At 40.6% G+C, this 22226-nt stretch overlaps 2 protein-coding genes and 1 non-coding gene across 3 annotated transcripts in view; 2 read left to right on the forward strand and 1 right to left on the reverse strand.

Annotated features, from left to right (window-relative positions):
• Positions 1–2183, reverse strand: part of B3GALNT1 (beta-1,3-N-acetylgalactosaminyltransferase 1 (Globoside blood group)) — a 54278-nt gene extending 52095 nt beyond the window's left edge. Inside the window, exon 1 of the mRNA XM_085232587.1 lies at positions 1901–2183. The gene's annotated coding sequence lies outside the window, so the exon portion shown is untranslated. The remainder of the gene's footprint in view (positions 1–1900) is intronic.
• Positions 2184–2382: 199 nt separating this feature from the next.
• On the forward strand, positions 2383–21675 carry KPNA4 (karyopherin subunit alpha 4). Its single transcript, XM_085232579.1, has 17 exons — positions 2383–2698; positions 6899–6943; positions 7965–8054; positions 8148–8177; positions 8263–8315; positions 8590–8685; positions 8801–8886; positions 10564–10650; positions 11858–12027; positions 12115–12159; positions 12876–13007; positions 13254–13382; positions 14680–14784; positions 15799–15870; positions 16467–16629; positions 17727–17821; positions 19749–21675. Exons 1-17 carry the CDS (start codon positions 2630–2632, stop codon positions 19845–19847), a joined length of 1566 nt encoding a protein of 521 aa, XP_085088705.1. The 5' UTR covers positions 2383–2629; the 3' UTR covers positions 19848–21675.
• On the forward strand, positions 13735–14044 carry LOC116217070 (small Cajal body-specific RNA 7). Its single transcript, XR_004160997.1, has one exon.
• Positions 21676–22226: the final 551 nt, after the last annotated feature.

Below are 22226 nucleotides of genomic sequence, written 5' to 3' on the forward strand. Positions count from 1 at the left end.
TTATTAGTGACCACATTCTACAGAGACAGAGCCTCAATTGTGCATTAACATACAGGTTCACAAAGAAAACCACTCGGCAAAAATGTTTCCCTGGGACTCAACAGCTGTTCCTCCAAGGAAGGGACATTACAACTAACCAGCAAAAATGTGATAGATCTGTAAAGCACCCGACATCTTTTGAGACCAATGACTTCATGTCATTCTGTAACAGTAACTTGTCAGTATTTTTACTTATACTATTATGCAAAGCTCCAAAGCAGTTTCACTTTTGAAAAGCCTTGCATTTCCTTTTGTCTGCATGCAATTTCCTCAGAAGGAGCAAAACGTTAACTGTACAAACAGATTAATCAGCTAAAATTCATAGTGCTTCACCTTAAATTTTCACTTAAAAAAATACTTATCTAGTTTAACTTATGTTCTTTTTAGGCATTCCTTTCTGGATTTTCTTACCAAAGAGAATCAAACAAACAAACAAACAAACAAACGTAGTTCAGCAAAGGCATTAGATCACAGCTGGCAGCATACAACCATTTCCATCACATTAACTGTGTGATTGCAATAGCTACGTTCAGCTAGGGTAGTTTCAAAGATAACAGAGAATGAAGAAAATGCAGGATTTTGCATGTCTCTCTGAAACATACAATACAATCCTCAGCCACAAGAGGAGGCAGCCTTAAAATATGCCTGAAAATTAAATCAGAAGTAGGGAAGTTTCACTTTAGCTAATTCAAACCGTTCAGATGTAAATACAGAGCTACAAAATAAACTCAGTACAACAAAAGTCATAGCAAATGTAAGAGATTTCCAATTTGGTAAGGCAAAATATTTTACCTGCTAATCCTTTCATTAAAATAGTGCATTACTTCTTAAGACACAAATAGACACCTACAGAAAATTTCTTTCTTGTACACCAGACTGCAACATACAGGAGTCACTGTTACTAGCTTCAAAGAAGATGGTTTACATATTGGTAGACAACTAGGTAAGCCCATATATTTAGTGAGGCTGAAGTACTAGGTACTACTCCGAGCAAAATCTTGTTAGAAGTTAAAATTGTGTCCAAATGTTATGTGCATTACCAAGTAAGCCTTGAAAGGAAAAAAAAAAACAACAGTGTTTTCTTCACAAAATATCCAGTTTTTTTTTTTTTCTTTTAATCCTTGTTGTCTGCCTACCTAGAAATTTTCAGTGATCTGATCAGCTGTGTCACAAAAAAGCTGCAGAATTGGGAGATTTCTTCTGCATTTCTGGAAAAGTCACTGCCAAGAAGCTGTAGCTTATCAGATCTGAGTTTCCAATGAACAGTGTTGTTATACTCCTAATTTACCAAAATAATAAGGACATAGAGAACCACATCACTTGATGTCAACAGAAAGCCTCAGCTATGTTCAAACACAACACATCCATGGAATGTTCATGGTACCATTATTCTCTTTGCTGCTCTGCTCAATAAAAATTCAGGAAAGACTTTCTGCAACTGCAACAATTAGTGCAACACATAGCTGACATTTTTGTTATAAAACATCCTGGAAGGAAGCAAGGAGTTAACAAACCCGTGTAAGGTTGAAAGCTCTTAATTATTATGGAAACCTCGTGTCCACCAACATTGATAGGAGAGGTAATGGCTTTCTTTCTGCCAGAGGAGGTTTAGGACGGGTACTGGGAAACATTTCTTCTCCAGAAGGTGGGTGATGCAGTGACACAGCTGGGATCCCCATCCCTGGGGGTGCTCAGAACTGAGAGGATGCAGGCAGAGGGTGTGGTGGGCTGGGGATGGAGATGGGGATCTGAGAGGCCTTTTCTTTTCCAGCCTTTGTGGTTCTGTGCCTCTCATCACCTGACGGTAAGTTACAGCAGCTGATCCTAGCGCACACAACGCCGATTCTCTACCGGAGCTTACCCGCGTCTCCACAGGAGCTGCCACAGCACCTGCCGCTCCCCGTGCCCCGCTTCCTCCTCTGCCCCCTCAGCTGCGCCTACCGCCAAGGCCTGGGGAAGCAGGGCTGATATCGCCTTCATTGAGACCGCAGCCCTGTCTGACACACACATCAGACCCAGGGGGAAGAACTGTATTATAGAAATGTTTAATCGACTTATGCCAAGCCTGGCATTATAGCGACGACCGCGCTCCCCTCAGGACGACGAGCGACCGCCTCCCGCTCCTCCCCCCTGCCCCGCCGCCCCGACCCGCCACTCAAAATGGCGGCGGCCGAAGCTCCTGGAAAGGCGCTCTCTCTCCCCTCCCCCTCTCGATCTCCGTCATCGCGCGCGTCACGGCGCCGCGCAGCTCCCTCCCTCTCCCTCCCCTCTCCCATTGGCCGCCGGGCGCGGGCTCCTCGACCAATCGGCGGACGCAGCCGGGCGGCCGACAGCGAGGCTGCCCCTCTTTCCCCTCCCCCCTTCCCCCCTCCCCTCTTGCACCGTCCCTGGCTCCCGGCACGTTCGGCGCCCGGCAGCGGGGCAGCGCCGCCCCGAGCAGGCCGGCAGCGGCGCGGCGAGAGAACTCGGCCGCTGCTTAAAGCGGCCTCCGGCGGATTCGTGCTCCGGGGCCACGGGTCCGGGAGGAGAAAAAGGAGGAGGAGGCGGCGGAGGAGCAGCAACCGCGCTCCCTCCCACCTTCCCCCCCGCCATGGCCGACAACGAGAAACTGGACAACCAACGGCTGAAGAACTTCAAGAACAAAGGCCGCGACCTGGAGGTACGAGAGGAACCGCCCGGCTATGGCGGCGGGAAAGAGACGGAACGGCCGTGTGGCGTCTTTCCTTAATCCGCCGACGAGGGGCCCGCTGCGGGGCTGCGGCCTGCGCCGCCCGCCCAGCGAGGGAGGGACGGGAGGAAAGGGGAAGGGAGAGGCCGCGCTGCGCGCTCGGGTGCGGCCGTTGGGCTGCGCGGTTGGGGGAGGAGGCGCTGAGGGGCAGCGCGGGGCTCCCTCGGACGCGCGGGGCGAACGCCCCGCGTGTCCGAGGGACCCCGCGCTGCCCCTCAGAGAGAGCGGGATGCGAGGGGGGGTCTGAGGGAACTGAAGGAGAGCAGGAATCTCACTCCCCGGTTAAAAATAGGTCCCGTTACGCTGACTTGCAGTTCTGTGAGGAAGCTCAGACGCTTTGTTGTTTAAAAGTCATACCGAGAGACTTGTTTTTATAAAGCGTTTCAGTCGGAGTACGCAGCTTCTCCAGGGAAAAAAAGCCAGAATGGCAGCGTCATTGCTTTTTATTTTTATTTTTTATTTTATTACTTTTATTTCTTTGGACTGGGAGTTCCCATTATATGTCTAAAGTGGGAAAAGCTGAGATGTGTTTTTCTGGTGGGACCTTGTGGGGATGGTTTGCTTTAAAAGTCTGCAGCATTTTTATGGGTGATCTTGAGAGCAGACTTTACTGCTGCAGTCTGCAGGTGAATCAGAATTAGTATAGGAGGGAAATAATGGATAAAGGAGGGCCTAAGTCACTGTTCTGGATTTTTACCAAATCCAGATGTGAGCTTACATACAGCTCCAAAGAGTTCACCCTTCCTTTTGTAGTTCAGGGCCTTTTTAGGAGAAAGTTTTTCACACAGGAGGTGATGAAGCACTGGAACAGGTTGCCCAAGGAGGCTGTGGATGCCCCATCCCTGGAGGCATTCAAGGCCAGGCTGGATGTGGCTCTGAGCAGCCTGAGCTGCTGGTTGGTGACCCTGCACACAGCAGGGGGTTGGAACTGGATGAGCATTGTGGTCCTTTTCAACCTAGGCCACTCTGTGATGCTTTTATACCTGTGAGGGCTGTACTGGCTGCTGTGGGTATGGAGCAGCCTTCCCACCCACTACTGTTGTAGGGATGCAAGTAGGTGCTCAAATGAAATATTTCATGATGGCAGTCCTCCCCTAAAGTGCAAACAGGAAAGCATGAAGGCGTGCTACTCCAGCTGTGTGTGTGGTAGGGTCGAGTTCTTGAGAAGCATGGGTTGGAGAAAGAAGTGGAAGAGGGCTGAGGGTGTGTTAGCTCTGGGTGTATGTGCCTGCTGGGCTGATGGGTCTGAGCTGTTCCTGAGTGTGGGACATAGAAACACTTCTGTATTGGGCGTTGCTGAGGAAAACACGAACGTGTCAGCATCCTGCAGCTCACACGAGATTGTACTGATAAGCTGAAGGGCTCAGTGGTGATTTATGGTCAGAAAATAGCCCTTATGATAAAAATGTTAAGAGCTAAATATACTGAAAAAAGGGGGTAGCAGCGGTAGGTTGATGAAAATAAATTTGATGACTTGATTTCTGATGTAGCGCAGGATCCAGTGAGTGAAAGAGCCAGATGAATTCGTCCTGAAGTGATGCAGTGGAGCAGTTGCCAAGGAAGGAGCATTCAGAAATTGGTTTCTAGAAACTTGTAAATTGAGCTTGCTTGCTAATGGTTGTGTTAGTGCAAGGTGAGACTGCTTCAGAGCAGTACAACAATCACATCAGATCTTCTCCAGAGCCGAAGGTGACACTGGAGAATTCAGCTGTATGATGCCATCTGCCAAGGAAAGCGGTGCACCCTGATTTCTTTGAGATGTTTTCTGACAAACAACACAAGTTTATCTGAATGTTGCTGTTACTGAGTTTTTCAGAGCAGTCTATTCCATTCCCAGCAGTGATGATAGTACTGTGAAACTTATTGACTTCATCTCATCCTTCTTGTGTGTTTTCCTTTCCTGGAAGGCAGAGCAGTGGCAGGGCAAACCAACAGCAGCTTCTTCATCAACCCAGCACTGCTTGCATAGGAAGTGACTTGAGGGAGCCCTGCTTTGATCAACTGCTCTTCAGTGGTGGTTTGTCTTTTGTGCAGAGGCTTCTGTGATTCCATGGCTTTCAGGTGCTCTTCGGAACCAGAGAGAAATTTTTTCTGAGAGAAACTGAAGCCACAGTGCTGGCAGTTTTCTGTTGGGTTGTTTTGTTTGTTTCTTTTTGGGTGGTTTTATTTTCTGGAGGGAGAATCCTTTTCCAGCAGCGTTGATGGATTCACAGGGTTTTGAAGCCTGATCATTACACGTTACTTTTATTTTTTCCAGGTAAAGAAACTTTGTGGAAGTTGTGCCCAAGACTTTTTTGCTCAGAGTATCTGTTTTAATTCCACTCTTTTCTCCCCATTTCTGTTACATGTGTGCATATGTGCTTTTCCTGAATGAGGATGTGCTACCATCCGAGTCATAATGCTGGTAGTTGTGACAATATGGCTTTTAAAAAACCCTTATAGTTTCATTTCCCTTTACAATTGGTTTCCCAGCAATGCAGATTTCCACTCGCTCTTTGAAATGATATAGTCCGTCTCCTTCTTGGTTAGCAACAGTTTTTCCCTGCAGGACAAGGGAGAAAACTCAAACAGGAGAGGTTTGGGTTGAATGTTAAGCAGCAGCTCTTCACCCAGAGGCACTGAGGCCTGGAGCTGCTGGGGCTGCCATCCCATGGCCACCTGTGCAGAGCCCATCATAGGAAATAGAGCTTATCTGCATCCAGAGAGTGCTAACTGCTGACCTTGTGTTGGTGCCGTGACTTTCTGTAGGTGTAAAGTTGAAGAGGCCATGCATGTAAGCAGCACTGAGCTCCTCTATTAACTGTGGTTTTGATTGGCCTGTTGAACTAACATCCTTTAAAATCTGCACATCTCCTGGCTGCTGGCTTTGGTGCTTTTAATATGGGACCCTTTGTACTTGGTAGCGACTCTCACCTGGCAGGGCTATGTACTGCAGCTGCATTAGGTGTGTTCCTTTGCTTTGCCCTTTATTTAATGGGAAAGTTCCCCACTGCTGTCCTCTGCCTGTTCTTCTCCTGACAAAATGCATTTTTGGCCCCCAGCAATGAAAAGTTCTGCCTGCAAAGCAGTGCAAGGCCACTTTCTTTTCCACTCACATCCCTTCTTGCCCTCTTTTCCTTTTAACTCCTTCCTTCGAGAAGGTGCAGTGCCTTGCCCGGAGCTGAAAGCTTGATTGTGATCTCATGTCCATTTCATTCAATACAAATGCTTATATTCCCAAAAGTTGTTTTTAATCCTTCCGAGCTGTCCCTTATTGCTGATCAGAAGCTCCCCTGGCTGCTTTTTCCCTTACATTCAGTGTTAAAGCAGTCCCTCATGCTCTGGAATTCCAGATTTTCTCTGGAAATGTTTCATTCACAGTAAAAATGCAGTTTTGTTCTAACTCATTCAGCTTTTGAAGCATAGGATAAAATCACTATAGATTATTTTCTTTTTGTTAATACCTTTCACAAGGGAATGAATTTTTGTATATTTACATTATTTTCTGAATGCTTTAAATGGGACAGGATAAGGAGAATACGTTTGTTTTTCCTGTATGAAAGGTTTTATGTGGATTTTGTGGAACATTATTTTTTCAGTTGTAGTTTGGTTTTGCACGTTGTAGTTCAATTTTGCTTACGAAGTCTCTTAATTTGAACTTATTCATAAATGTGTTGCCCAAGGCAGGGAAATAAGTGTTATGGTTGAGGCTTTATAGCTTTCACGTTCCCTTTACCTAAGCCTGGAGGGAGGTCTGTGCTGAGTACAGAAGTGACAACTGCTGGCTCAGGGTTTTGGCCTCATGTATTCTGGTGGGTATTCTTTTAGTGGGGGGAAAAAAACAACAAGTAATCTTGAATTGAGAAAGAGTTATAAATATCAGGCAATCCCACTCTACTTTCTGTTAGCTTGCCTTGGCACTGTTATATTTTACAAACAGCATCATCTGATATTGCCCTTCTAGGTGCTTGTTTGTTTGTTCCTTACTTTGGTTACTTCATCTCCTGTTGGATTTCTGCTTCAATAGTGAAAATGAAGTCTGGTGTGTATAAATACTGTTCAAAGTGCATGAAGTTGAAAATAGTTGGGCAAAAACTTAATCACTTAACCCAGGACCAGATCATAATGTACTTCTGTTTTGATTCTTTTCAGACTATGAGAAGACAAAGGAATGAAGTTGTCGTTGAGTTAAGAAAGGTGAGATAAACTAGTATTATTTTTTTTACTGGATGGAATTTGGTGATGCTGGTTACTTTTAAATAGATAAAATGCTTGTGTGTAACTCTACAGTCCACAGGGAACACCATGCTTCAACTGTTAATCCTTACTAATTCTGTGGAGGTATCTTGGTTTAGAAGAAAGCTCTGGTTACCATTCCCAGTACTTGAAGACTTGCATTTAAAAATGCAGTTTTATTTGTAGTCTTAGAAGAACAATTCTTGTTCCTGCAGCAAGTTTTTTAGTTTTGAAGATTTTGAAAGGCTTACCATTTTTGTTAAGGACAAGGAGGAATGGTTTTAAAGTGAAACAGGGAGGTCTAGGTTAGATATTAGGAGAAAGTTTTTCACACAGGAGGTGGTGAAGCACTGGAACAGGTTGCCCAAGGAGGCTGTGGATGCCCCATCCCTGGAGGCATTCAAGACCAGCTGGACGTGGCTCTGGGCAGCCTGGGCTGCTGGTTGGTGACTCTGCACATAGCAGGGGGTTGGAACTGGATGATGTTTAAGGTCCTTTTCAACCCAGGCCATTCTAGGATTTTTCCTTTCAATATCTACAGACAGAAAGTTATTTTCTTTCCCAGAGCAGCAGTTTAACACACAAGTGAAACAGTGCAAGGATGTGTGTGAAGATACAACTGTTGAGAATTTTTGGAAATAAGTTGACTTTTCTCTCACGTTATAGCTTGAATTACTTCAGAAAATCTAACTTCAGGGAATGGCCTGGTCTTGTTACAAATACTAACAGTTAAGTTACAGTGTCAGCATTGATGGATGTACATATGAAACTTCTAGAAGAAGTGCAGTTACTGTTGAAGCTGAAACAAGATGGCATTTTTACTAATAAAAAGTGATTTCCAAAGTGTGCTTCCCTCTAACTTCTTGAGTGTTGGAACTTTTAATAGTCTCAGTGAAGACACACTTAAGATGCTGGTTTAAAAAAGCATTTCTTAACACTCCACACATCCCTTAAATCTAATTTTTATTAATGTGTTTTTAAGAACAAAAGAGACGAACATCTTCTAAAGAGAAGAAATGTTCCCCATGAAGATATCTGTGAAGATTCTGATATAGATGGTGACTTCAGAGTGGTAAGAATTAACTCTAAACCATGTCTTTTTTTTTTTTTTTTTTTCCTTCAGAGATGGCTAATTTCTAACTGCTTTTGTATCTATTTTTCCTAGCAAAACACTTCTTTGGAAGCAATAGTACAGGTAAAAAAATAATAATAATTGTTGTCCTCACATTATTTATATTGTGTTGACAAATGTGAAAAGGCTGAATTTTCTTTTATTTTAGAATGCTTCAAGTGACAACCAGGGTATACAGTTAAGTGCTGTGCAAGCTGCAAGGTAAGAAGACACTTCTCTCAGATGTACTGTTTTCATTCTTTCATTCAACCATGCAGTTGAATTCAGACCATGTGTATTCTAGCTTAACTAAGAAGGGTATGTCACTTAAGGATTTGGTTTTTTTTTAAATCAGTAATGACTGGCCTGATGTAGTGTTAGCAATAATTGCACTTTGGGCAGGATGTTGGACTAAATGACCTTCAGTGACCCTTTCTAGTCCTCACTTCTCATTCTGTGATTGTTGAGTTTTGTATTTTCTTATTTTCTCAAACAGAAAACTGCTTTCCAGTGATCGCAATCCACCAATTGATGATCTAATAAAATCAGGAATATTACCTATTCTAGTGCACTGTCTTGAAAGAGATGACAAGTAAGTATTTCTACAAATCCAGGTATTGTTGGGGGAATTCCTAGTGTTTAGCTAATGTGCCTGTATGTTCTGATTGGAAACTCATGTTACAATATATTTCTTTTTATTTCTGTAGTCCTTCTTTACAGTTTGAAGCTGCGTGGGCTTTGACAAACATTGCATCTGGAACCTCTGAACAAACACAGGCCGTAGTTCAATCTAGTAAGTCCAGTACTATTTGATGGTTGATAAAGCATGCACCATAGCTTCCACAAAAACAAGATTTAAACGATAGTGTAAAGAGCATCGCATCCACACTCCCGTTTCTCTGTATCTCAAGCATGTTCACCAGTCCACGTGTGATAGGGTTGGTCCTTTCATGCGATAGCCAGGTTGAAATTGAGTTGTCAATCACAGGCCCGTCGCTGAAGGACCTGTCCATGAAGTCTCCTGCCAGAAGTTCTACTTCTTCTCTGGCAAGCAGCATCAGTTGAAGTGCACATCTGCTTTTGTTCTTCATTTTCTCAGATTTTTAAATTCAGTTGGGTTTCCTGATGGTGAGTAATCTCTTCTGGGAACTCACACTATTTTAGCAGAGTTGATATCTGCTGGTTTTCAGTTCTCAAACATAATTTAAAAAAAAAAAAAAAGTCTCCCATGAGGGGATTTCCCATCTAATTGTGAACAGAGAAGAAAAGTGTGAACCAAGTCTAGAGAATGCATCTCATGAAACTTTTCCTAAGTTGAGTTGAAGAAAAAACACTAGCCTTTGTGATTTGAGGAGCCTGAAGTTTGGGAAGGAATTTGTCTTGTACTTGGAATCTGAGTTATAAAGCGATCTATCTTCTGTACTTGAAATGTGGCTTAAGTTCTTTTTTATAAAGAAAAAGCCAAATAGAAGTGTCTGCAGAGCTTCCTGAGACCCTGAAGGAATCTAACATACTGACTTTGCCTAAAATCCGAGGAAGAAATCCACAAGAATTACAATACATGAGATGCTGTTACCTTTAATGAGTAGAAAGTGTCATATTGCAGTGTTACTTACTGCTGATTAAGTATACAATGTTTCCAAAAATGAAAAGACAGAATTATACTTGATTTTGTTTTTCCCAGCGTTGCAATCATATATTGGCTTTTTTAGTGCTACTTGGAACTTTATTCAGTGTAGTAAGTATGCAGCTTCTCAAATGTGCAGTGTGGTTTAAACAATGAAATGTCAATGTTTTGTATTTTCTGTAGCTGACCGTTTCACTTCAGTGGTTAAAGTAGATTGTTTCTTTTTCATTTTTAGTGCTAAACAGTTACAGGCTTCTTGCAGCTTGTATGTTATTTGTTTTATGTTTAAAAAATATACCTATTTCTTATTTCTTAGCACCATCTTAGCTGTTAAGTGGCTGGGTGGATTTCTGGTTAGCAACTGGGGCATACTTCACTACGAGTAGTGATGTGGTAGGAGGACAGTGTGTAAGATTGCAGCAGATCAAATCCATGTCCATCCCTCTTATTACGTTGCTGGTCAATAATCTATTGATTTAAGTTGGCTAACTTGAATGAGTGAGGCTGGCTGTACAGTTGCTACCTCTGCAATTGGTTCTGTTAAAAAAAAGTTAGTGCTGGATTTCTGTGTATAATGAGTGTAACTCAGCTTGGAGTTCTGACAAGCTTTGGTAACTTTTTGAGGCTTAAAGCAAATTAAATGTCAGGTTATTTTAAGCTCAGTAAGAACAAGTAGTAAAGGAAAAATTGTTACACAGTGTTTTAATTCAGTATCATCTGGTAGAGCTTTGACCAATTCTCAACCACAAGGAGAAAGTCTCACGAAACTTTGAGTTAAGTAATTTTGTCTTCTCAGATATGTATTCCTTAACAATTGCATGGTGTTTTGTTTGTATTTTTCAGATGCTGTACCACTTTTTCTGAGACTGCTGCATTCACCTCACCAAAATGTTTGTGAACAAGCTGTGTGGGCTTTAGGCAATATCATAGGTTTGTGTTACTCCTGCCACTAAAAATTGCTGACTTCCTTTTGAAAATGAATGAATAAACGAGGTAGCATTTTATGTCAGAACTCTGAGATGTTCAGCTGTAAGACAGTAAGCAGCCTTTCTTGGCAGTCACTCTGTTCTTAACTCTTTCCTGTTTTCTCTGTCATGCATCTAAGGTGTACACCCCAAAGCATATGCGTGCACGCTTTCTTTGCAGATACAGGAAAAGGAGAATTATTGTCAAGCAGGCATGTAGATTGTTAAAATGAAACCTGTTTTGCATTGTGTTTTGAAATATGGCCTGCGCTCACATGTTATATTGAATAGTAGATAAGTTGTGATCATTCAGTCTTTGACTTTTTGTGTGCAGGCTTTAGCCAGTGCTTGTAGATGCTATACAATCCAGATTGCAGTTGTAGTGCTTGAAGTTGTGATTTCTGACATACTGAGGTTTCTTCCATCTGACATTTTAGAAATGCCAAGTCTTAAGAAGCAAGCCAATAAAAAGCTTGATTTTGTAACTGCCTGAAATATACTGTATGCTTGTATGTCCCTGAACTTCTAAGAGTGGGTTTAGGGAAGCAAAATCCATCCTAGTGTAAGAGTGGAGCAGTTCCAAGACCACTTCATGATGCCACATGTGTATTTATCTGTGGGACCAGATGACATGCATCCTGGGGTTCTGGAGGGACTGGCTGGTGTGGTTGCCAAGCCACTCTTAGCACATTTGAAAAAGCATGGCTGTAAGGCAAAGTCCCTGGTGATTAGAAAGTGAGAAACATCACTCCCCTGTTCAAGAAAGAGAAAAAGGAAGACCTGGGAAACTGCAGGCTGTTAAGGCACAGACACAAGGCCTAAACTTTGTATGCATTTTTAATTGTTTGAATTTTAAATGTATAGAAGTTAGACTGACTCATAAGCATGGATGCTGAAGACTGACTGGATCCAATGTGATTTATTGAGTAGCCATTATGAATCAAACGTAGCTGTTCTTTTGTTGGATGTATGCAGAACCAGTGGTACAGATCTGTTTTCCAAACAACAGGACACACGTAAACTGGTCTTGACTACTCATACAGAGTCTTCAGGATTACCATTAGGAATTTGGAGTGTGTTTTTAGATTAAGGTGACCAGCGTTGTGCCGTTATCTTTGTGTGAATTGAATGGGATGACCTTTGTTTTCTTTCCCTCTTGATGTTTTTAACAGGTGATGGACCCCAGTGTAGAGATTACGTTATTAGCCTTGGAGTAGTGAAACCACTGCTGTCCTTCATCAGCCCATCTATTCCCATAACTTTCTTAAGAAATGTTACTTGGGTCATGGTCAACTTGTGCCGTCACAAAGATCCTCCTCCGCCAATGGAAACCATTCAGGAGGTGACTGAATTGCTCACTGTAATTAAAGCAAAGCTGAGTATCTGAATGCCTTAAAAATAACAGTGGAATGATTCTTTTTCTTCTTAGATCCTTCCAGCCCTCTGTGTTTTAATTCACCACACAGATGTAAATGTAAGTAATACCGCTTTGAAATAGCTTTGTGTTCTGGTACAGCTTTTTAGCTGAAGCATAAAGCTTCCCATACTTCAGTAGCTCTTTTTAAAATGAATAAATCTATCTCGCTGTGGTAAGCTTATTATCATATTTGATTTTAAGCAGCAGTTACGATTTTTGCCTTGTATTTCTCTCTCTGTAAGTCTTTACTTGAATGTACTTGAAGAGAATCAGCTTTTCTCCGTTCATAAAGTTCATCCTGCTACAAAATCAAATTTGACTTCATTTTCTGTAAGCATCTGGTAACACGTAAATGTAGGGGTTTTTATGACTACCACTTAAGCTTGAAACCATAACAAAAATCTGTGTAAATAAGAAGAAAATGTGAGCATGTTAGCAGGTATTAGATTGCATCAGAGGCTAAATACAAGCATAGGTTGTAAAATAAGTGACTAACTTCCCTAGAATTAGAAGTCAGCTTTTTACCTAACCAGAAATTGGAGTTAAGAATTGTTCTTCAATGAAGTTGTAGCTGAGTTGGTAAAGTTAATGGCAACAGTGCTTTACCATAATGTTTAAATATGCTTAAACTATTTCAGACTTCCAGAGACTGGAGAGCATTAAGTTTATCAAAGTAGGAGGTTATGAACAAGAATCTGCTGCATCAATTCTTTGTTTTTAATGATGATAGCTCTGTGGTAACAACAAATGAATGTGTTTTTTTTATTTATTAGATATTGGTAGATACAGTCTGGGCACTCTCATATCTAACGGATGCTGGCAATGAACAGATCCAGATGGTGATAGACTCTGGAATAGTCCCTCATTTGGTTCCTCTTCTCAGTCATCAAGAAGTGAAAGTGCAAGTGAGTTCAGTTAACTTTTTTTTAAGTGTTGCTCAAAATGCAATGCTAGAGAAAATAGCTTATTTCTTTTTACAGTCCATGATGGACTTTAAAGAGTACTTTTTCTTATATGGTACATCATTTACATAGGATACTTTGCCTCTTTAACTGCTTGAAGCTGTAGCATATGCTCAGTTAGAAAAATCTTTGCTCTTTCTGGTTAAAGGAAATGTTTTGTTTGCAAGAACTGAAAGTGTTTTGTTTCAGACTGCTGCGCTGAGGGCGGTAGGAAACATTGTCACTGGTACTGATGAACAGACACAGGTAGTTCTGAATTGTGAAGCCCTTTCACATTTTCCAGCACTTCTGACACATCCCAAAGAAAAAATTAATAAGGTATGTAATTGCACAGTTTGAATGATACAGCCCTTACATTTGGTTTAGCTGTTTTGGAATCCACATAATGTAGTGTGATAGAGATTTGAGTAATGACTAATTACAAAATGCCAGCTTTACAACAAAATGGATGATGACTTTTTTTTTTTCCCCTCTTGAATTTAACAACCATAGAAAAATCTCTTAAGGAACTACAAACTTGTTCCTGACAAAGAATGGTTGTTTTCTGATTCTTCTAAATGAATTCCTATGATTCCTATGAAATTAATGCTTTATCTTGTAATTTTGGCGAATGATATAAATGTTAGGGTTATTGATATGTGAAATGTCACTTTAATTAAACTGACTCTCTTGGAAGTGATGAAATGGAGATAATTGGATGTCTCTTTGAATGGATTGTGTGTGAGGAACAGAGTCAAATGGGGTGGGAGGATGGGGAGTGTGTGTGTGCATGCATGCTTGTATAGAGAAGGCTTTAAATGGGGGCACTGACAATGAAGTGCTGATTCCGGAGTGCATCTGAGGCATGTTGTTAAATTCTAGGGTCCTACTTTCCAACATTGCCAATGATTAAAGCCCAAGACAAGCTCACCAAGACAAGCCTAGGCATCTTAAATCTCTAACAGGTTCATTAATGAAAATGATCCTGTGATCTGATCCAAGAGACTCAGTTGAACGTTTAAGTACAGAAATTGGGAAGTCGAATCTCATCTTGAAAGAAAGCTTTGTCCAGAAAATCATGCTTAATAAGTTGAGCTGTTGGAGCAGGTCCAGAGGAGGGCCACAAAGATGATCAGAGGGCTGGAGCACCTCCCCTGTGGGGGACGCATTGAGAGAGCTGAGGCTCTGCAGCCTGGGGAAGAGAAGGCTCTGGGAGAACCTTATAGTGGCCTTCAGTGCCTGAAAGGGGCTACAGGAAAGCTGGGGAGGGACTTTTGTAAAGGCAGGTAGCGACAGAATGAGGGGAAATGGTTTTAAACTGGAAGAGGGAAGTTGCAGACTAGATATTAGGCAGAAATTCTTTGCTGTGAGTATGGTGAAACACTGGAACAGGTTGCCCACTGAGGTTGTGAATGCCTGCTTCCTGGGGGCATTCAAGGCCAGGCTGGATGGGGCTGTGAACAACCTGGCTTAGAGGGAAGTGTCCCTGCCTATAGCAGGAGGGTTGGATTTAGAAGTCTTAAAGGTGATTTCCAACCCAAACCGTTCCATGATTCTGTGAATGTAAAATCTTGCTGATGGAAATAAAATACAGAATACAGTTTGAATTAATTTCTCAAAACCTTTTATTTTGCAGGAAGCAGTGTGGTTTCTATCTAACATCACTGCAGGAAATCAGCAGCAAGTTCAGGCAGTAATAGATGCAAACCTTGTTCCAATGATAATACATCTTCTAGATAAGGTGAGATAAGAAGGATTTAACAGTTCATTTCATTAAGTAGGGAAAATGACAGTGAATTTCGTGTTTCATGTTTTACATCATACTGTAAACTTGGGGATGGGGAAGAGGGGGTGATAAACCTTAATTTTGGGCACTTCTAATATGTTGCAAGATATGTGTTATTGTTTTGGATAGTACTTTGTGAAGAACTGCACAAAAATGTATGAATGTACTGGAGAAAGAAGCAAATCCTCCCCCTTCTCAGTTCCTTTTAGTCTTGTTAATTTCTTTCTTCTTTCTGAAGAGTGGGGGCAGAAATTTTTGCCTGTACGTAAAATTAATACATGTGGATGGAGAACTGTGAAGTAGTTCCCAGTGCTTTGCCAAAGGTTAAGGTTATGGAATAAGGATGTCCCATCTCTTTGGTTTTTTTAACAATTCAAACTGTATCAACAAAAAATAAATGGATGTATAAAGTAGCTGTAGAGTGTATGCTCTGAGTTTTACTTCAGAAATGGGAACATGGTGTATACAGGTGTGCTGCTTCATGGCAATAGAAGCCAGAAACACCAACCTCGTTTGTAGTCAAGATGAAGATGGAATGAGCTTGGGGTTAAGAGTGAAGAAATACTTTTTTCCCCTAAGTAACAAATATCTGTTTACAAATAGTTCTAACCCACCATGAGAATCATGATCTCAGTGAGGTCACTGAGAAAAGAGTTAGGGGCTACCTTTCTGTTTTTTAAACTTAGTAGGAAAACTTGCTGTCTTAACTTCAGAGGCAGCCAGTTATAGTATGTGCCATATGTAGTGCACATAGTATGTTTATCAAAACAAACACTCACCACTTATCTCTTGCTGTAACATGGCAACTATTGATAAAGAATGTGAGAAACGAGTGTTTCACTGCAGAAGGTTCTGGTGGAAGATACGATGTTACCCTGCAGAATAAAGAGTAGCAAATTAAAGCTTTGACTAGAATATAATAATTCCAGTTCTTATCTGATGTAATTTCTATTTGCTGTTGTATTTTAGGGTGACTTTGGTACTCAGAAAGAAGCTGCTTGGGCAATAAGCAATTTAACAATCAGCGGAAGAAAAGACCAAGTGAGTCAAACCTGATGACCAGACATAAATCCTGCGGCAGGATTATGAATATCTAAATTATTCTTTGCTTAAGTCATTTTTTTTCCTTTTCCACAAGAGATTTAGAAGCGAACTTAGGTTCTGGTTTTGGAATGGCCGTATCAGTGGGGAGCTGGGTGGAGGTCCCTCTGTTAGGATAGCCTCACAGCTATGAGTAACTGCTTGCACACTGATAAGGATCTTGATCATTCAGCATTAGTATCTTTTTACCATTTTTTTGGATAAAAATGTTAACTATGTTACAATAGTTTCTTGTTAACTCAGAATATAAAATTGTGTCATTATTTGAAGTTCAGACTCTTCTGTATTGCTGAGAAATTTACAGTATCTACTGTTTGTTTAAGCAGTCTTCCTTTCGAAACATATTTTTAACATAGTCGATACGTTTACTCTCTTATGCTATAAATGAAAAAAAACAGTGTAATGTGTCTTCTACAGACTGCTTTTGTCCTGATGGGTAACTTTGAGTGTTCTGACTTCCTTACATTTGGGTGCTCCTGGTGCTTTGTCTCTGTTGCACTGTTGAGATCACTACCTTTTTTCTTTTTTATCCTTAGGTGGCATACTTAATTCAACAAAACGTAATTCCTCCCTTTTGCAATTTGCTAACAGTAAAAGATGCACAAGTTGTGCAAGTGGTTCTGGATGGACTAAGTAATATATTAAAAATGGCTGAAGATGAAGCAGAAACCATAGCCAACCTTATTGAAGAGTGCGGAGGTATGAAGTTGAGTTGTTTTTATACTGTTTTAAGAACATTGTTGAGCCTCCTGCTGTGTGTATGTGCTGTGGGCTCTGTGTTGGCACAGATGTTTTAAGCAAATCTATTTTTTTTAAGTAACATCATTTTTTTTCTGTCTGTTTTAAGTTCATGATCAAGTAAAACATGGAGGAATTGGTGTATGGCAGTCAAGTTCATTAGGCATCAGTTATTCTAGTAATGCAGTGTACTTGACAAATTATCTGTAAATGCGTGGGTAACTTGCTTACCTTAATCATAAGTGTGTCTGGGTGGTTTTTTTCTTTTTAAGGGGAGAATAAAATAATAAGGCACACAAGTTGCAGAAATACAGCTTTATTTTCTTAACGGCTTTCAGACTTTCTGTATGCTAGTTGCTACTTAAGTTGACTAACAGTCTTTCAGGATGAAAGAACAGTGATACTAAGCTTAAGCACAAGTAAAAACTGGGATATCGTGAACATGGAGTGAATCTTAAAATACAAAATCTTGAAAGAAGAAGAAAGCTTAATTCAGTGAGAGTGGCAGGAGGGAGAAGAGGCGTTCGTGCCTGAAGCTCTGCTGGTCAGAACATTAAAACATAGATGCGTGCTTCACTCATGTCTGCCAAAAAATTGTATACAGGAGCTGGTTGGTATATAATCAAGCTGCAGATCAGTAAGCAGTGGCATGTGCGCTACCCAGAGCATATGATTTGGAATGTCACGGGTTGTGGCTACAACTGTGAATTGAGGGTACAAACCACTGCTTAGTGCCTCCATCTCCTCTGCCCTTATTTCCAAAGACTGGCCTAACCACTCCAAGTGGGAAGAGAAGGGATCACCATAACTGTTGGGACTGGCCTTCTGTCTGACCTTTTCTGGTCTTGTAGTGTGTATTTCAAAACCTCTAGTACATTTTGTCCAGTCTCTAAAGCTTTTATGCCTAAGCATTCAAGTAGGTTTAACAGCTTCTTACTGAGTTTTACTTTGTATCTGGGTTTGTTTTTAATGATTTTGTATGGTGAGACCTTAAGGAGAGTGAAGGAGGTTGTTTTACTTCAACTTAGTATTTTGATTTGACTGCATCTTTTGTGTAGGCCTGGAGAAAATTGAACAGCTACAAAATCATGAAAATGAAGACATCTACAAACTGGCTTATGAGATCATTGATCAGTTCTTCTCTTCAGATGATGTAAGTGTGTTATAGTTCTGACATCTGCTTTTGTGATCATTTGTTTTCTTGCATAAATGAGATTCAAGAGGGAGACAGCAGCTCCGAAGCTTGGCATTTGTTGGGTTGTTTTCCACCAGAATTTTTTAGTCTATCCAATGGACTGATATGCAGTTAGGGTACTATTGCATGTTTGTAAGCCAATTTGCAGAATTATTTCAGGGCATTCATGCTTCAGTGCTTATAGAATTTTAACTTATGTCACAGCCTTTCTAAATAGTTGATATAGGCAATAATTAGAGTTTTCCAGCTCTTGAAATTCTTTATCTGTTTAAAGCAATAGGCACTGTCCTGATCTGTATTCCTGAGTGGTGCAGTTGCACAGATTGCAGAAATAATCACTGCACGTGAGCTGCTCTGGCCTTAAGCTGGTCTTGTGCATTATGTGGAAGGTTGGTTCACTTGCATAGATCCTGTGCCTTATAATTATGGGTTCTGAAAAAACTTGCCTGTGTGTAGTCTAAGAGAAGCATGGAGTTGTCCACTGGCACCTAAAATGTCATAGCACTGTAATAGTCACAGTGGCAATAGCATGAACTAGTTGCTTAAAAAGTTTTGATGTGCTCTTCAACAATGTGATAAACATAGGGGTATTGTGCTTGATTTTGCTTACATGTCACCTTCAGTGAGATAAGGAGCATAGAGGAAACTATTTAAATGGGTATTGAAGTCTGAAGGCTTGGCTGACTCATCTCCATTCAGGATATGTCATGTTCTGCAACCATGCTACTGGAGAGCACTGCTCAGTGGGTTGCTTGTTTATCTTAATACCTTTCTGCACTGCTAAGGTTCTGCATGCTTTGTTTATTGTTATCACCAACCCTTCTATTATAAACCAACCCTTTGGTTTTGGAGTCTGTTGTTAGATCTCCAAAATTTTATAGTAAACTTCAGATTCAGTGAAGAATGAGCCCTTATATGAACCTGCTGCATATCTTCTATTGTTCATGATGAAGTGTCTAAAGGTCTGATACCTAATTTAAGCCTTATCTGTAGGGGAATGAAATACTAGGCTTCAAGTAGTTCTTCTAGCTGTCAGCTTTTAAGTTTGCTATTTCACATCTGCTAACCTACTTGCTGACTTGAGTACTGAGTTCAAGATTCTGCTTAATAAGAAAAATGTTTTGAATATTCTAATAATTTCAGAGGTAGGCATCAAATGAAAGTAAAAACATGCTGATCAGGAATGTCACTTTCAGTTTAAACATGCAGTGTAAATCAAACAAAGGTATTAGATTTCTGTGCACTTTAAATTATAAAAGATGCTCGCTACACATAAAGGAGATATAATGTCAGTCTGCATCATGAAGTGAAGATTTTCTACTTGATTAGACAGATCTGGGGAGCATATTATTGCAGAAATGGTTAAACTCTAGAACATGCAAACATTATCTACACTTAAGGTTCCTTTTTTTTTAATGCTAGTCTGTTATTTAATGTAAACAGTAAGTCCTTTTTAGGAGCTCAGATTCTGTGTATATAGCAAGACTTGGAATTTAATACACTACCAATTTAGCAACCTGTATTCTACCTACTTAAGCTGAAACTGCTATTTCAACTTGCTCTTTAAATATTATTGGTCTGTTTCTAGGACCAGGGACACTTGATAAGCTGACAAATAAGTTTGATACGTGACCAACAGAATACTTTCCAGTATTCTGCAGAGTGGAAACTTTTTAAAATGAGACTACCGGGTGGCATGTAGTGTATCTGCTAAATCTGAAGCATTTCAGGTTAAATTATTTCATCATAATAGCACTGCCTGGTTGGGGGAGAAGGTTGAAGGGAAAACTTGATGCAATGAAGGGGATAGGTGGAGAGACAGAGTTTGTCACTTTAATGAGTCTGTCCTTCTGTTCCTCCTTATTATGTTCTTGTTCTTTTGCAGATTGATGAAGATCCTAGCCTTGTACCGGAAGCAATACAAGGCGGAACATTTGGTTTCAATTCATCTGCCAATGTACCAGCAGAAGGGTTCCAGTTTTAGAGTGGTATTTTGGAAGTTAGGTACAATGCAGCACTGAATAAAAAAAAAAAAAAAGGTTTGATCCATCAATCTTGGCTCATGGGATCCGCTGCTGCATTAAATCGGGAAAGAAAATGTGAAGATTTCATTTGGAATCACAGAAAAGCCCAAATGAAGTCAAGATGGCGAGTGGGTGCGAGTGAGAATGAGTGGCAAAATGTAATGAAAAACTTCACACTGAATGCTTATTTAGATTGTTCAAAGAAAAAGGGCTACAGGTCAAAGATCTTCAGTGCCTGAGAAGGAACAATGACTTACTAGAGCAATTGGGGGGAAATGCAGTACTACCATCATCAAGCCTTGTAAGCATAAGAGAATAGGATGCCCATATAAGTCCAAGGAGAATGAGCCCAGGCCTTGCTATGAAGCACCGTGTGAATGGACAACACTGAATGAATGTCTGGACTCGATGCTGTGGATCCAGACTTGTTTCAAATACGGGGCTCTTCAGTCATGAAGCAGACTCCTAGTCCTGGAGTGGCGTGTGTACGAGAGTATGGTTGTGATGCTGTATGTGAACGCATGCAAGCTTGATTCGCCTTCAGGGGGCTGATAATAAAACCTAGTAAATCATCAAAATGAGTTCATAAGTGTTAACTTACACTGGACACGAAACCAAGACCGGTTTAGCAGCAGACTCTGGTTTACTCCTGCAGCCTGTGTTTCTTTTTTTCTTTTTTTTTTTTTTTCCCCCTCTTATTTTTCTTTCAGTTATTTTTACGTTCTTTCCTGTATGGCTTATTAGTTGTTTGTAAAGTCAGAGTTTCAGGAAGGCTTCCCTGTGCATTTGCACCAGATGAATGTTTGATGTTATGAAAAGCTTTCCATATCATCAAAACTAATTTGTAGATTTTTGCATGAAAAAAATCATACATTTCCCTTCAAATAGACTGTGTTGCAGTACACAAGTTACCATAATAGTAGAAAGCAGTAAAATGTGGTAATAAAATCTCATCCTTTTCATTTTCAAAGATAACATGAAGACCTTTGCATGTGGTAATCTACAGCATAGTTCATTTTTAGATTTTGTTGAGTCCTGTAACCAAATGTTTCCGTTGTGGTAGAATACCGTGCTGTGTTTCAATGTTACTTGTTTTCAAACTTTGTTTTCTATGAAAATGATATGGAAACTTCTAAAAATGGAATTTGGTGCATATGTACTGCTGAATAAAGACCGAAAAAGAGGTGTGAATAGATGTACAAATCAAGTCATGGTTTGAACACCTTTAATATGCCTAATCCAATTGTTTTAGACTCTTTTTATCTTAGATGTAGGCAGCCATGAACAATCTATTTTGAGCCACTTTAGAGAGAACTTTGTATTTTTAAAACTTGCACAAAAGCGATGCAAGTGTTTTTATAATTGGAGTAATGCCTCAGTTTTGAGGTTCTGCACACTAAATTAAAGGTGATGTTACAAATTTGTACAAAATGAACTCTTTATAAGGTGGCTCATTGTAGGAAATGCTGTGCCTTCCCCTTTGAGCACAAGTGTTGCATGAACAACAGTTTGCTATAATAAAACATACCAGATTAGCCACCATTAGCATCTATATCTACCTTGTGTTTTAAAATCAACTGGTAATTCTGAAACACTGTAGAATGGATAAAGATTATTTTGTGATCATAACTCTTTGTTGGACTAGAGTATTTTTGCAGCATTCCTTGTCATCAGAAACATGGTTAAAGTTTAAAACTAGAAGCAGCGGAAACTAGCTTGTGAAATTTATCCAAGTAGAGTGCAGGCTAGGCTGTCTTGGGGAAATAAACATTAAATCTTGCAACAGTATTGTACTGAGCGTGTCTTTTTGTGTATGCACTCCACTATTCTTCAAAAGGTGCTGAAGATCAGTGCTCTGTTACTGCTACACCTGCTCCATCATCTGACTGGTTTACACGCCGTATATCAGCACATAGTGCAGTGTGTTATGTGGGCTTGGCGCAATGGTTTAAGGTGTAAATTTCTGCTTCACCCAATTATGTATTATGTGTTAGCTGAAGTAAGAGTGTTTTCGTGTAAGATCAAACTACCTCTTAGGGGGGATGGAATAGTTAGTGTGATGCGTGTTTGTTTGGAGAAGTTGATGTGCTGTAAGGGAAATTTTACGTCACACACACAGTCTCTGTAGTGTGGTGTAATGGCGAAGATTGCTGCGTTGTTGGTAGAGGTGAGAGGAGAATAGGTACTTGTAGCAATTTGTAGGTTTGAAGGAGGAAGAAAAGGAAAACAACACTGTGGCAAGGTCCTACAGCACTCCTGCTGCCTCTTCCTGCTGTTACACTCTTGCATAGAATCTCCTTAACCCTCTGCTCTTCTACCCTCAGCCCGTACCTTTTTAC

This window comes from Meleagris gallopavo, chromosome 11, assembly GCF_905368555.1.
Source record: "Meleagris gallopavo chromosome 11, MGAL_WU_HG_1.1, whole genome shotgun sequence".
In the NCBI taxonomy this organism is placed as follows: Eukaryota; Metazoa; Chordata; class Aves; order Galliformes; family Phasianidae; genus Meleagris; species Meleagris gallopavo.